Here is a 15,541-nt window from a genome sequence, read left to right on the forward strand (position 1 = left end):
ATTTTTTTTTTTTTTTTTTTCGTGAAAAAATGTTTTTTTTTTTTTTTTTTTTTTTTTTTTTTTTTTTTTTTGGAATTTTTATTTTTGGAACTTATCAAACATATTATTTAGTATACATATTTTCACATTTGATGAAATGTTATATTATAATTAAATTTTTACCCTTAACATTAAAAAGAAAATTTTATGTATAATTTACAATATATTTATATATAACTTAGTGTATAATTATATTATGAATATATTTATTATCATGTGCTGTTATATTATACATATGTAATATTTATTTATTTATTATTCCCCCCCCCCTGTTTAATGAACGTATAATCTTTATAAAGTTTTGCCTTGTGGTTATGTGTTTATATTCCGTCCGTTTTTAAAAAAAATATAAGAGCAAAAAATAAATGAGAAAAAAAAAAAAAAATATATATATATATATATATATATATATATAAATAGACATTGTTTTATTTATGATATAATAATTCATCACAACATAATTATAACTTAGTTTATATTTGTATATATACATATAAACGAAGTTAATAGAATTATATATGTTAATATGACATAATATAAATATGCTTATAATATAATTCCAAATTTTCCATAATTTATAAAATGTATACATATATATATATATATATATATTTTGTATATTTAATATAATTTTTTATTTTACCTTATTCCTCCTTAATATTAATAATTAATTTATAATTAAAAACATTTTCATTTCAATTACAAGAATATATATCCCATATATATATATATATATATATATATTTTATTTATTATATTTGATTTTTTTTTTTTTTTTTTTTTTTTTTTTTTGTAATATGAATAATCACATTTGTGCATTTAGAGATGATACACGATCAAAAGAAGCTGATGAATTTGTTCGAAAAAATGGGTTTACATTACCCTTGCAAATATTTCAAATAATGTCCTTTTTTATATTTATCGTGATAATAACATTAATATTTCTTATGACAGCTTTTAATACAGATCACATATTATTTTCCCTTTTTTATATATTTTTTGGTACCTTAATAATAATAATTTTTATATTAACATATGTAGTTACAAAAACAAATCCCGTAGATCCTTTATCATTCAAATATTTAAATGATATGATTAATGAAGAAGAAATTAAAGACTTATATCAATGTGATATCTGTGGCTTTGTGCAGCCAGAAAGTAAGCACTGTAAGGTCTGTAATAAATGTGTGTCTGTTTTTGATCATCATTGTATGTGGGTCAACAATTGTATCGGAAAAAAAAATTACAAGTAAAGAAAAAATTAAATTAAATAAATATATGTTCATATACAAATATATATTCATGTAACATGGAATGATAATAAATGTTTATTTTTTTATTCAATACAAGAGAATTCCCCATAATTAGTAGATTTGTATATCAAATAAAATATGCACATGTATTCATATATTCATAGTTATTATATATATATATATATATATATATGTGCATATATTTTTTCACTCTTAGATATTTTGTAGGATTGTTATCTACCTTAACCCTTTTTAATTGTTTTGTTTTTGTATTTTGCATAGTATATTTTATTATATCTCTAAAACATGACCTCATAAAAAATAGATGGAAATATGTAAAACGAAGAAATAAACAAACATATAATTGTATAATATATATATATATATATATATATGTATGTACCTATGTATATTTATTTATCTATTTATTTATTTATTTATTTATTTTATTTTTAGTTCTATGGATCGTATAATGATATATCCTTTTATATTTTATTAAGCTCTCTTTTTATATTAAATGGAGTTGTTTTTGTTTTGGTTATACAACTTTTTGGGTTACACATTTTTTTGATATCCAAAAAAATGACAACCTATGAATATATCCTTAATAGATCTCACCACGTAAAAATATAATAATAAAAATATAATAATAAAAATATAATTTTATATGCACCTTAAAATATTAATTATATATATCTCTATATAAATAATACAACATGTACACATTTATATATTATATATATTATACATATTTATTTAAATTTATATCCTTTTTTTTACACCTTACATTTTTAACCATTTTGCCTTGCAGTCAGAAGCAGAAGGAAGGAATAAAATAAAAACTTTTTTTGATTGGATTATTATAGATAAAAAGTATACAAATAATGAAATATACCAATAAAAAAAACAATTACATTTATATGTTTATATTCCTCTATACATTATATATTTTTTCTTTTTAATTAATTTTTTTTTTTTTTTTTTTCTCACTTTTCCTTCTTTTTCAGACGTTCGAAAAGATCTCAAAATTTGGACCAAGTACATTTTTTAATAAATAAGCAAATAAATAAATACATATATATATATATATATATATATATATTTACATAGTATTGTAAAAATAATACGTTTGATAGTATAAATCATTTTAAACCATTTAAAATTAAAATATATATATATATATATATATATATTTTTATAGGATATGGAAAAACACGAAATTGAAAGAGGAGAAATTACATTAAAAAATTATTAAAAGAAAAAAAAATACAAAAAATAAAAAATAAAAGAAACATAAACATAAACACTAACACGTAAATATATACATATATATAAAATAATTTATTCTTAAAAAATAAAAAATTTGTTTAGAATATAAAAATGTTTACACACACATAAATATATTTTAATATATAAATGGTGTATTTTTTTTTTTTTTATATTTTCATGTATATATATATATATATATATATATATATATATATGTGATATATTTTATATTTTTCGTTAATTAATTTTTTTTGTAAACTGAAGATCATTTAAAATCTTGTAATTGTAAATGATCGGCTTGTTTAATAATATCGAGTCCAAAATCTTTTTCTTTAATTTTGGATTCTATAAAACTTAATCTTTTGGTTAGGTTATCTAAGACTGTTGAAATCGTATCATTTTTAGTAGATATAACTTCATTTTGTAATTTGAGTTTTTTATTTTCTTCTATAAGTTCAATATTATCATTATATCCATTATTCTTGTGATTATTATTACTTGTATGATCTGTATGAATATGTTTTGATTGTTTTAAGGTTTTGATTTCATTATTTAATTCGTCTGTATATTCTTTATATAATTTGGTTTGTTCATTAATTTGTTGTTGTAAGCATTTGATAATATTAACATTTTTCAAATTAAGTTCTCTTTCTTTTTCGGTAACATCCATTAAATTTTTATTAATATTTTCTAGATTTTTTAATTTATCTGTTAATTTTTTATGTTCTTCATTTTTTAGGAAGATATTTTCTTCTTTTACTTCTTCATATTTATTTTGTAATTGAATAATTTCTTCTTTAAGATTTTTATAAGTCAGATGGAATTCATTATTTTCTGAACTTAGTTGTGTATTAATATTATTTAAATCTTTTAATTCTTTTTCTTTTGTTTCTTTTTCTATATTCCATTTTTCTAATATTTCTTTATTTTCATATTTTATATTATTATACTGATTCAATAGATCTTCATAATCTTTTTCAATTTCTTTAACTTTCATTTCATAATTCTTGGTTATTTCTAAAATTTTCTCTTCATTTTCTCTTATAGTTAGATTGGTTTGATTTCCTAATTGTTCTTTCATATGTTTATTTTCTTCTAACAGTTCTTCATAATTACTTAATAAAACTTGTTTTTCATTATCTATAAAATCTCTTTTTTTTTTTTCAAATTCTATTGTTAATTCTTCTATTTTTTTATGTACCATTTCTTCTGTTTTATTTTCAAGTATTCTAATCATATCTTCATATTCATTAATTTTCTGAATATTTTCTTCATATTTTTCTGTTAGTTCTTTATTATTTTGATTAGCTTTTTCTAGCAATTGATCGTACTCTTCTTTTTTTTTGGTATATTCTTCGTTTATCTCTTCATATTGTTTTATGTAACTTTCAACTTTTGATTCGGATTCTTTTCTGATACGATCGATTTCTTCTTCTAGCAGATCTGCAAATTTTTCTTGAATTTCTTCCGACTAAAAAATAAATATAAATAAATAAATAAATAAATAAATATATATATATATATATATATATACACAATATACATGTTATATTTCCATACAATACACATAAATATATTATATTATATTATATTAATATTCGATTAAGTTGTTACTTCTTTAGTGTGGTCTTCCTTTATTCTTTTCATTTCCTCTTCCAGTTTACAATTTTGGTCACTCAGTATACTTAGTTTTTTTTGATAAATATCTTCATTATTTTTTAAATTATCCTCTAGATTTTGATTTTGATTTAATATATTCATATTTTCTTCATTTAATAAAGATATATTAATTTCTAGTTCATTTTTTTTTTCATTTAATAATTTTGTTTCCATATCTAATTTATCAATTTTTTCATTCAGTATATCTATTTGTTTATCTTTCTGTAATTGCATATTTTCTTGCCATTGTTGATTTTGAATATTTAAAGTTTGTTCTATATTATCTTTTTGTAATAATAATTTTTGTTCATACATTTGTATAATTTGTTGTTTTTCATTATCCCATTTTTGTTGATTTTCTTCTTGTTTTCGATTTAGAACATTTTGTATTTTTATTTCATATTCATATTTATATTTTTCTTCTAATTGTTCATTTAATTCTTCTTTTAATTGATTAATTTGTTCATTATAATTATTTTGTAATTCTTGTTTTAGGAATTCTTCTTTTTCTTTATTTTGTGAATATATTTCATTTTTTAACACTTCAATTTCTTTTTGTTTTTCTGTTTCCCATTGTTCTTTTATATTTTCTAATTCTTTTTTCTGTTGTTCTAATAAATTATCTTTTTCTTTATTCTCTGTGCAGACCTTTTGATTTTCTTCATTCATTTTAGATATTTCTTCATTTTTCATTTTTTCAATATTATTTTTAAATATTTCTATTTCATTATTTTTTTCAATATTTAAATTATTTATAAAATCATTTTTATCTTTTTCTATTTGTTCTTTATATTGTTCTAATTTCAAATGAAAATCATTTTCTGTTAATTGTTTGATTTGTTCAACTTTATCTTTTGTTTCTTCTTCATATTTATTTTTTAACTCTTCTTTAATTTTGTTTATTTCTATATCAATATTTTTCTTCATATTTTCATCTTGTTCCTTCTGTAAAATTTCCCATTCTTCATTTTTTTTTTTTTCTAATTCTTCTTTTAACGTAATAATTTGTTCTTTTGTTTTTATTTGTACTTGTTCTAACTCTTGTTTTAATAAATTTTCTTGTTTTTTTAAATATTGTACGTTTTTTTCATAATTCATTTGTTCCATATTTAAATCGTTATCTTTTTGTATTAGTAATTCTTTGTAATGTCTTTCTTTTTTTTTAAATAGACAATTTTTTTTTTCATATCTATCTTCTAATACATTTATAGCTTCAATCAATTCCTTTTCTCTCGTTTTATATATGCTAATAATTTCTTCATTTTTCATTTTTAATTTTTTTAAATTATTAAAAGAGGTAATAAAACATTCAAGTTCACTTTTTATTTTCTTATTCTTTATATTTATAATGTATAATAAATTATTTAATTCTTTACCTTTTTCATTTAAAATATCATCTTCTTTTAAATCACTAGAACATATATCTCTATTATTATCTATATTATTATTTACATGTTTTTGTGTTACATTATCCATATTATCATCATTTTTGTATTTATCAAACTCGTTGATTTTATTGTATAATATATTTAAGGATCTTTTATTTTCATTAACAAAAGAATTCACTTTTTCTGTTTGTGTTTTTATCAAACTATTAACGAAATTATTATCCTCATTTAAATGATTTTTTAAAATTGTTATAAAATGTTCAACAAAATCTTTTTCTTTCTGGACAAAATAATCTTTATCATAATTTAAATAATTATCATGAGAGAAGTCCGAATCATTATATTTATCGTGCCTAGGATTATCATTAACAAGAATGTTATTATTACCATCAACATTAATATTATTGTTATCAACATTTATATAATTATCGTCCACATTAATATTTTTATCGTCCACATTAATATTTTTATCGTCCACATTAATATTTTTATCGTCCACATTAATATTATTATGATCAACGTTAACATTATTATGATCAACGTTAACATTATTATGATCAACGTTAACATTATTATGATCAACATTAATATTATTCTTCTTTTTGCTCATATTTATACTCTCCCTTTCCTCTGGTATAAAAAATGACCTATGCATTTCGTCATATCCATTATTTGATTCCAAAGGATCATTTATTTTATTGGACTCGTCATAAATTTCATCCTCTTGAACATTTTTTATATTTATATTTTCAAGATTATTTATATGAACCATACTTTTGCGGGGAAATGTTTCATTTTTTGATTCTCCAAAAGGGCTTAAAAATGTAGAATTAGAAACTTTATAAATACTGTCTTGAACATTTTTATCTTTCTTTTCAAACACAGTTTCAACATTATTATTATTATTATTATTATAACTATGGTTGTTATTATTATTATTATTATTATTATTGTTGTTGTTGTATACATCAGTTTGATTGTCTGCATCTTTATTTGGATTCCATACAACCTTAAGAGATTTTATTTCTTTTGTTTCATTTCTTTTAATTTCATAAAATTTATGTAGATTATCAAAACTAGTTGGTTTTGTTTCTCTTCTACTTATTACTGGGATATGCATATTACTTTGAATAGGTGTCATTATTTTAGATTCTTCATTTTTAGAATACCCAAAGTTGTTATTTTCATTAGAAATATTATCATTGAATGTTTTATCTAAATTATTGTTTTTATTTGATGTATCAATAATATTTTCATTAGAATATACTTTTGTAAACATACTGTCATCATTTTTAGTATAACTTTGTTTTTTTAAGAACACATCCATTCCTGTACTTTTATTTAATTGTGATATATTTTCATATGATGTGTTCAGAACATTCTTTTCCTTAACTTCTTCATTATAATTTTTATTTTCTAAAGTATTTGTTTTTTGTTTTTTCTGTTCATTATTTATATAATTTTCATCATTTTCTACAACATATTTATTATCTTTTACTTTATTTTCATAAACTTTATTATTGCTTGGAATAAAAATATTAGATCCAAACGCTTCTGTTTTGTTATCACTTGGATTATTATTACTACTACTACTACCCTTTTCATTTTTTAATGATTCCATATAAGGAGAAACGATTCCACCTTGTACTAACACGTTTTTCTTTTTGATGGTTTTTAACCCGGGCGTTTCGGCATAAATATTAAATGCGCTACGCATTTTGCTGAAAGGGATAAAAATGGATAAATATATGTAATAAAAGATAGATAAATAAATAAATATAAATATATATTATATATATATATATATATATATATGTGCACATATTAACCATTATATATATCAATGTTCAAATTTTTTTTTTTTTTTTTAAAGATTTTCCTACTTTTGCTGAACTAGCGAACGATATCCCTGGTTGGCATTTTGTAATGTATTCATTTTTGGTGGTGCAGATATTTTTTCTTCATTTTCAATTTTGTCTTCTTCTCCTTTTATAACCCATCTATTTAATTCTTTATTAAAATAAAATTTATTTTCTTCACCCAAGTGTGCAACCGTTGGTTTTGATTCATTGTCATCATTCTTTTTAGACTTGATGAAATTCCAAAACGAACCTGAAGGGATTTATATAAAAACATAAATATACATGAACAAATAAAAAATAAATAAAAGCGGGGAAGGAGGACGAGAGAAAAAAAAAAAAAGTATGTACAAATAAATATATTGTACATATATATATATATATATATATATATATATATATTATATTTATTTAAAATAGAAATCATTTTGTACGTAACATTTTGACTTATGGTTATATGAATATCTTTTCATTATAGTATTTATAATGTAATATATATATATTTTTATTTTTATATGGACATATAATACTCTCCCCCTTATAATTATTTTAATATTTTACCTTTCATCTTCTTTTTACTTTATCATGGAAATATATAATTATTATATAACAAAATAAAATAATTAAAATATATATTTTTTATTATTATTTAAAAAAAAAAATAAAAATAATTATAAAAGCAGCCACGTGCTTCTCTTTTTCTATTTACCATCAAACAATATTTAAAAAAAATATATTATTCAAATATTATTTTTTTCATATATTTTTTTAAAATAAAAAAATTTATATTAATAAAATAAAGAAATAAAAATACAATTATATTAATAAATAATATATATATATATATATAATTATATATTTTATATTTCTTTTCATATATTTAAAAAAATATATTTTGATTTATTATAAGAAGAAAACATAATTATTATATATATATATATATATATATATAAATGTATTAATAAAATTATTATACTATGCATACAAATATATTATATATGTATGAAAAATATTATAATATATTTATGTATGTATATATATATATATATATATAATTATATTATATACTTTTAAAATATTCTCTATAAAAAAATATGATATATATATTATATTTATATAATATATTTATATGGTATTTTTAAAAGTAATAAAAAAATACAAAAATATATCAAATTATTATACGGACTTAATATTATATATATATATATATATATATGTATTTATTTATTTCAAAAAAAAATTACTTTTTTTGTTTAAAATATTTTTTATTATTTTTATTCCAAATGAAAAATATTATTATGAAATTTTTTTTATTAATATTATATATATAATTTAAATATGAACCTTACCAAATTGAATACTTCAATTTCATTATATTTTTCTTCGTCTTTGTATTTGTTTTTTTGTTTTTTTTTTTTCTGTTTAGCTTATATATTTTTATAAAATCCTGAATTTTAATGAAATATATATTTAATAATTCAAATTATTTTTTATTTCATTTTATTTTTATATATATAATTGCAAAATTGTAGGATTATGTATTTTTTTAAACATACAAAAAAAAAAAAAAAAAAAAAAACTAAACATATTATATATATATATATATGTATTCCTTTATAATTTAACTGTGTGATAATAATTAAAATATAAATAGAAGAAATAAATACTACATAATAAAAATATATAATTAAAAAAATATAGATTTATAATCAAATTAAAAATTCATATATTATATAACACTTATATAAATATATGTGCAGATATGTGAAGTTCTTCTTTTTTATTTATATCTATTTTTTTTTAAAAATAATAATATTTTAAAAAATAATAAATATTTTTTAATTGAGTTGGTAATACCGATAAGGAATAACCATTTTTATCTTCTTCATAATAACGTATCCAATATGAAAATTTCTTATCACATCTTGTGACTGTCCATATTTCATCACATAAAACTTTTTTATCACCTAATTTAATATTTTCATATCCATTTATTTGTTGTATTTTTTCTAAAACGCGATCATCTTTACATTCATGCATAGCTACCACTTCAACGTTTTGTATCTTTCAAAAAAAAGAAAACAAATAAATAAATAAATAAATATATATATATATATATATATATATATATATATATATATATATATATATGTATGTATGTATGTATAACCCTAGGGATCTAAAAGGTTATACTGTTTGTCAAATAAAAAATGTACCATATACTGTACATATATATTAAACACTCTTATGAATCATATGCACATAATTACATATAGTAGCTTATATATTATTAATTTCTCTTTAATTATTATACTTTATATATAGCTTGTCGAAATAAAGCTGTTTTTATTTGATTTATAACATGCTCAATTTTTTTCTCAAAATCTTTGGTATGTTCATAATTTTTTAAAAAATCAGGACGAAACTGAACATTTAAAAATTCGTGGGGGTATTGCATATTTGTTCCTTTTTCCTTTATCCATTTTTTATCTCGAAAACATGGAAATTTAAACATCATATAAAAAAAAAAAATATATATTTATATATATTTATATATATAACATATATATTTTTTCTTTCTTTTATTTTATTCTTCATATAATTTTTTTAGCTTTATAAAATTTTTATAATAAACTTTTTATTAGTACTCTTTTTAGCAAAAAAGAAAAAATCGAAAAAAAAAAAAAAAAAAAAAAAATTATATTATATTAATTTTACAGTTCAAGGATAAAAAAAAATATTTATACATATATATATATATATATATATATATACCTATTTTTATGTATACCTTGACGGTTAAAAAAAAAAATAATAATAATAAAATAAATAATATAATATATACATATATATATTAATCTTATGATATTTTTTTTGACATAAAAATTCATTTAATAATTTCATAAAAAAATACTATATAAATGTGTATAATATATTGACAATTCATGTATTATATATATATATATATACATATATTTGTTAATCCACTGTGGATGGCTCAGACTATGAACCCTATTATTTTTCATTATAAAAATTAATATTGACAAAAAAAGGATAAAGAGGAAAATGCACTTTTTGTGTTGTGTTTATTTGATTTTCAGGGTGATATTTTCCTTTGATCAATTTATCCTCAGAAAAGACAAGTAAAGATAAGATATTATTTGGTAGTTTATATGAATATGTATTATTTTTATGTAATATATGATTATTTGTAAATATGCAGTTTTCACTATTACATAGAACTTTTATATTATATTCAAAATAAAAATAAGAGAAATTTCCTTTTACTTTATTATCATAAGATGTAGGTTTATTTATTTTTTTCATAAGTACTTCTAATAGAAATAAACAATGTTTTCTACTAATACATTCATATAATATATTGGATATATTTCTTTTTAAAATTTTTTCAAGGAATTCATTTCTTCTTCCTAGATATTCTGAAACCCAAATTTTTTTAGTTATTGTATTATCATTTTGTATATTATCTGTATGTTTTAATTGATTAGATTTTAATAGAAAAACACTATGTGTATTATTTTCAATATCTTCAGATATAGCTATTTCAAAACAAAAATTCTCTTCAAAATTAACAGAAGTAGAATTATTTTTATTAGGATCGTAATCACACCATTTACCTTGTAATACATATTCATTATCATGTTCTATAAATACATGACCATCTCTTTTTACATTGAAAACATTAAATTCATATAAAATATCTAAAAATGTTACTGATGAAAAAAATTTATGTTCATCAATTAATACTTCAAAAACATATTTATTAAACCATGCACATGTATTAGAATCATTTATATTTTTATTATTTTCTAAATTAATAAAATTAACAAAATTAGAAATATATAATATATGTGTATCATTTATATTATCATAAGGGCTCATCATAAAATTATCATCTGATAATAATAAATCATTATTATTCATATTTTTCTTATGGATATTATAATCTCTTAATAAAGAAGAACTATTAAAATAAGTATCTTCATCGGTTTCTTTAATATTATTTACATCTTTTTCCTTTTGTATATCATTATGTAACTTTCTCAAATTTTCTAAATTCTTTGATATATTTTCTTTATCATTTAAACAAGCCTCTTTAATGTTCTGTTCATTATTTTTTTCTTTATTAAAATGAAAACTTATTTTGGGTGTATTATTTTTTATATAGTTACCTTTTAGATACTGTTCATTAGAATTGGATAATATATTTTGAGCATCATTTATTTCATGATTAATATCAGAAGATGACTTATCTACATTTTTTGATATATTCTGCATATTATTACATATATTATTATCCACATCATTAATAATATGTTCATTATTTATTTTGACTTGATTTGAAGCATATAAAGTATTATTTATATTTTGAAAGGGTATCATATTTTGATTATTCATATTTATATTATGAAAATGTCCATTTTGTAATTGAATATTATTATAAGGTATATTACTTAAATTAATATGGTTATAATATTCGTTATTATATCCATTGTTATAATAATTTTTCATATGTTCCATATTCATATTATTATATTTATTATTCATATAACAATTATTCATATATATTTGATTATTGTTATAATAATAATAATTATTATTATTATTATTGTTATTAATATTATTTATATGATCTGGATTAGGTTCTAAAAAATTATGATTATTTAGAAGATAATCATTATTATTAAATAGTACATGATACCTAACATCATTTTGATTATTTGCATAATTAACATATATATTATTTAAATTTGGATTCTTTACAGGACATTTAGGTATTACATTAATCATATTATTTTTGTCAATATAATCTTTCTCTATACCTTTGAAAGGGTTATTAGAAATATTATTATGGTAATTAATATTCTTATTATATATATTGTGATTATTACCAGCATTATTATTATTATAAATATTATTTTCCTCAAGGTTCATTTGTTTGTTTTTTCTATTATTCACATTTTCTTTATTATTATCAACATTATTACTATTATCAATATGGTTAATATTGCTTATGTTATTATTTTTCTTCTTCTGCTGTATTTGTTCCTTCATCGTTTTTTTCTTCTTCAATTTATTATTCATATTATTATGAATATCTTCTTGATAAATTTTAAATAATCTTTCAATGGGTGTTTTAAAGGAAGAACTAAGTTTTCCTTCTTTGTTTTCTTCATTATGTATATGGTCTTTATTTTTTTCTTCATCATGTATATCGTCTTTATATTTTTCTTCATTATGTATATGGTCTTTATTTTTTTCTTCATCATGTATATCGTCTTTATATTTTTCTTCATTATGTATATCGTCTTTATATTTTTCTTCATCATGTATATCGTCTTTATGTGTCTTCTCTTTATGCTTTTGCTCTTTATATTTATCTTCTATATATTTTTTTTTACTCAAATGCACTTGTTCATATTCCCCTTCTTGTTTTTCATCATCATAATCTTCTTCATCATGTTCATTATCATCATCATCATCATCTTTGATTAGAAGTGAATTAGAACCATTAGGCATGTTTACATACTTTAAATAATTTGAAATAAATTTCAAGAAATAACAGTTCATTAAATTAAAAGAGAAAGAATTTAAAATATAATTTTTACTGAAAAAGTCTTTATGCATTCTGTGTAATATACATTCTTTTATATTACACAAATTACTAATTGTATTGTATTTAAATCTGATATAATCTGGTGTAGGTATGTCATTCATATTTAATTCATTATATTGGATTGTTGATGAAACCTTTTTTGCATTTTCCATATGTTGTTTAATATGTTCAGCTGGACATTTTTTGTTTCTTTTATGCATAATATGTTCACTAAAATTATATATATTTTCATTTTTAAACATAGGATAAACAAAATTATAGAAACTTTTTTTCAAAGTATTATAATTTATTTCTTTAATTTTTTTTAGAAAAATATTATAATTTTCTTCTAACTTATTAGAATCTTCAGTTTTGAATTTTTTATTTTTATTATTTCCTTTGGATTCTGAAAATTTTGTTTCATTTTTCTGAATAATATTAGAATTGTAACTATTATTATGACTATTAATATTATTATTGTTGTATATTTTTTTTTTATTTTGTTTCTGTTCTCCTCTTTCCATATCTTCCAAATACATATTAATACAATTAAATTTACGTTTGAATGTTTCTTGCTGTTTTTTCATGAATAAATCGCATTCCTTTTGTATTTCTAATAATATTAAATTTACTAGTTTAGAAGATGGTCTATTCTTTATATTAGGGTTCAGACAAAGAAAGGATAATTTTGTTAATTTCTCTACCAGAAAATCAGGGAAATTTACGCTGTAATCTAAAATAGAATAAATTGATTTGTAATCACTCATATTTAAATGATTAACTAAATAATCAAAAACGTTATCATCATGGTCATGTTTCTTTTTATGATAAAAAATCGGACATTTCTCATTTTTACTATAAATACAATTGTAATTCTTTCCTACATGAATAGCAGGTGATTTAGATACCAACATTTCTAATATGAGGGCACCAAATGAATAAATTTCTGTTTGTTCATTAATTTCATGAGTAGATATATAATAGGGGTCTGCATATCCTGGGGTTCCTGTAAAGAAAAAAATTTTACGATATAAATATATACATATATATATGTATATATGTATATATGTATATATGTATATATGTATATATATATATATATATATATTTATATTTTTTTTTTAATTTTGTTTTTTTATCTTCTGTACCTCCTGTCAAGTTAAACACATTGTTGTTGTTCATGTAAACAAAGGAAAGCCCAAAATCACCAAGCTTAGCATTAAATTGATCATCTATTAAAATGTTTGCAGATTTCAAATCTCTATGATATACAATAGGAGAAGATGTATGTAAATAACATAAGACATTAATTATTTGTACTAATATATTTATTCTTATATTAAATGATAAAAATAGAGGTGTGTTATTATCAAATGAATTTTGTTGAAATGGAGAATATTTTGAATTATTGAAATATGGGAAAATGTTTTGTTTATAAAACGTTGAAGTATAATAATTTGTAGAAGAACAAGAAGAAGAACTTTTTTTTTTACGTAGATAATTTTCATAACAACTTATATTATAATAACTTAATTCTGGATTTTCTTTGTTTTTTGAATTATAATAATAATAATGATTAAATAATAATGTTCTTAAATCACCTAGATTAACATATTCATATATTAAATAAAAATTATTTTTATTCATAGCATAACCTAATAAAGATAAAATATTATTATGTCGATATCTACTCATAATAATTATTTCATTTTCAAAACCATTATTTTCATTTTTTTTTAATACCTTTATAGCTACATTTATACAATTCTTTAAAACACCTTTATATACTGTTCCATTCCCTCCTTTTGCAATTCTATTATATTCTGAAAAATTATTTGTTGCTTCTACTAAATCATTAAAATCATATTTATTAGATAAAATCTTTAAAGGAATAAATATATTCTCTTCACGTTTTTCTATTCTGTTAAATTCCATACCTTCATTTGGTGTTCTTGATTCGACATTTTCTCTATTGATTTCATCTTCATAAATCTCATTTTCTTCATCATACATATTTAAAATGTATTTATCATAAGTATCATATGTTTCTATATATACTACCTTTCTATTCTTATGTCTATTCGAATTATTTCTATTAATATCGTTGTTATTTTTGATATGATTATTATTTATATGGTTATTATTAATATGGTTATTGCTCATATGGATATTATTAATATGGTTATTGCTCACATGGATATTATTAATATGTCTATTATTCATATAATTGTTTATATATTTATTATTAATATGATTATCATTCACTTGATGATTATTAATATTGAAATTATGGTTATTATTTATATCAATCTCTTTCTTCTTTTCATCCCCTTCCTTCATATTCTCACCATTTCTTGATAAATTGAATCTTAAATATTCTTGCTTCTTCTTTTCCATTTTTTGTTTAAATGCCTCCACGGCATTCTTCTCTAAATTTTTTTCCTCCATGAGCTTAAG

General features: G+C 19.0%; 4 protein-coding genes across 4 annotated transcripts; 1 reads left to right on the forward strand and 3 right to left on the reverse strand.

Moving 5' to 3' along the window:
* Window positions 1-836: 836 nt before the first annotated feature.
* On the forward strand, window positions 837-2,547 carry PRSY57_1119400 (palmitoyltransferase, putative; the record flags this gene model as incomplete). The annotated part of the gene is made up of 6 exons (XM_012908158.2): window positions 837-1,288; window positions 1,510-1,627; window positions 1,749-1,913; window positions 2,104-2,165; window positions 2,300-2,330; window positions 2,494-2,547. 6 exons carry the CDS (start codon window positions 837-839, stop codon window positions 2,545-2,547), a joined length of 882 nt encoding a protein of 293 aa, XP_012763612.1.
* Window positions 2,548-2,826: 279 nt separating this feature from the next.
* On the reverse strand, window positions 2,827-8,035 carry PRSY57_1119500 (hypothetical protein; the record flags this gene model as incomplete). Its single annotated transcript, XM_012908159.2, has 4 exons — window positions 2,827-4,032; window positions 4,176-7,329; window positions 7,492-7,720; window positions 8,029-8,035. The coding sequence occupies 4 exons, from the start codon at window positions 8,033-8,035 to the stop codon at window positions 2,827-2,829; spliced, it is 4,596 nt and encodes a 1,531-aa protein (XP_012763613.2).
* A 1,232-nt stretch (window positions 8,036-9,267) lies between these two features.
* On the reverse strand, window positions 9,268-9,985 carry PRSY57_1119600 (hypothetical protein; the record flags this gene model as incomplete). Its single annotated transcript, XM_012908160.1, has 2 exons — window positions 9,268-9,531; window positions 9,782-9,985. The coding sequence occupies 2 exons, from the start codon at window positions 9,983-9,985 to the stop codon at window positions 9,268-9,270; spliced, it is 468 nt and encodes a 155-aa protein (XP_012763614.1).
* A 497-nt stretch (window positions 9,986-10,482) lies between these two features.
* PRSY57_1119700 (tyrosine kinase-like protein, putative) lies at window positions 10,483-15,541 on the reverse strand (the record flags this gene model as incomplete). The annotated part of the gene is made up of 2 exons (XM_012908161.2): window positions 10,483-14,090; window positions 14,233-15,541. Coding segments are annotated over 2 exons (4,917 nt in total), but the record flags the coding sequence as incomplete, so codon positions are not given.

This window comes from Plasmodium reichenowi, chromosome 11 (genome assembly GCF_001601855.1).
Source record: "Plasmodium reichenowi strain SY57 chromosome 11, whole genome shotgun sequence".
Classification (NCBI taxonomy): Eukaryota; Apicomplexa; class Aconoidasida; order Haemosporida; family Plasmodiidae; genus Plasmodium; species Plasmodium reichenowi.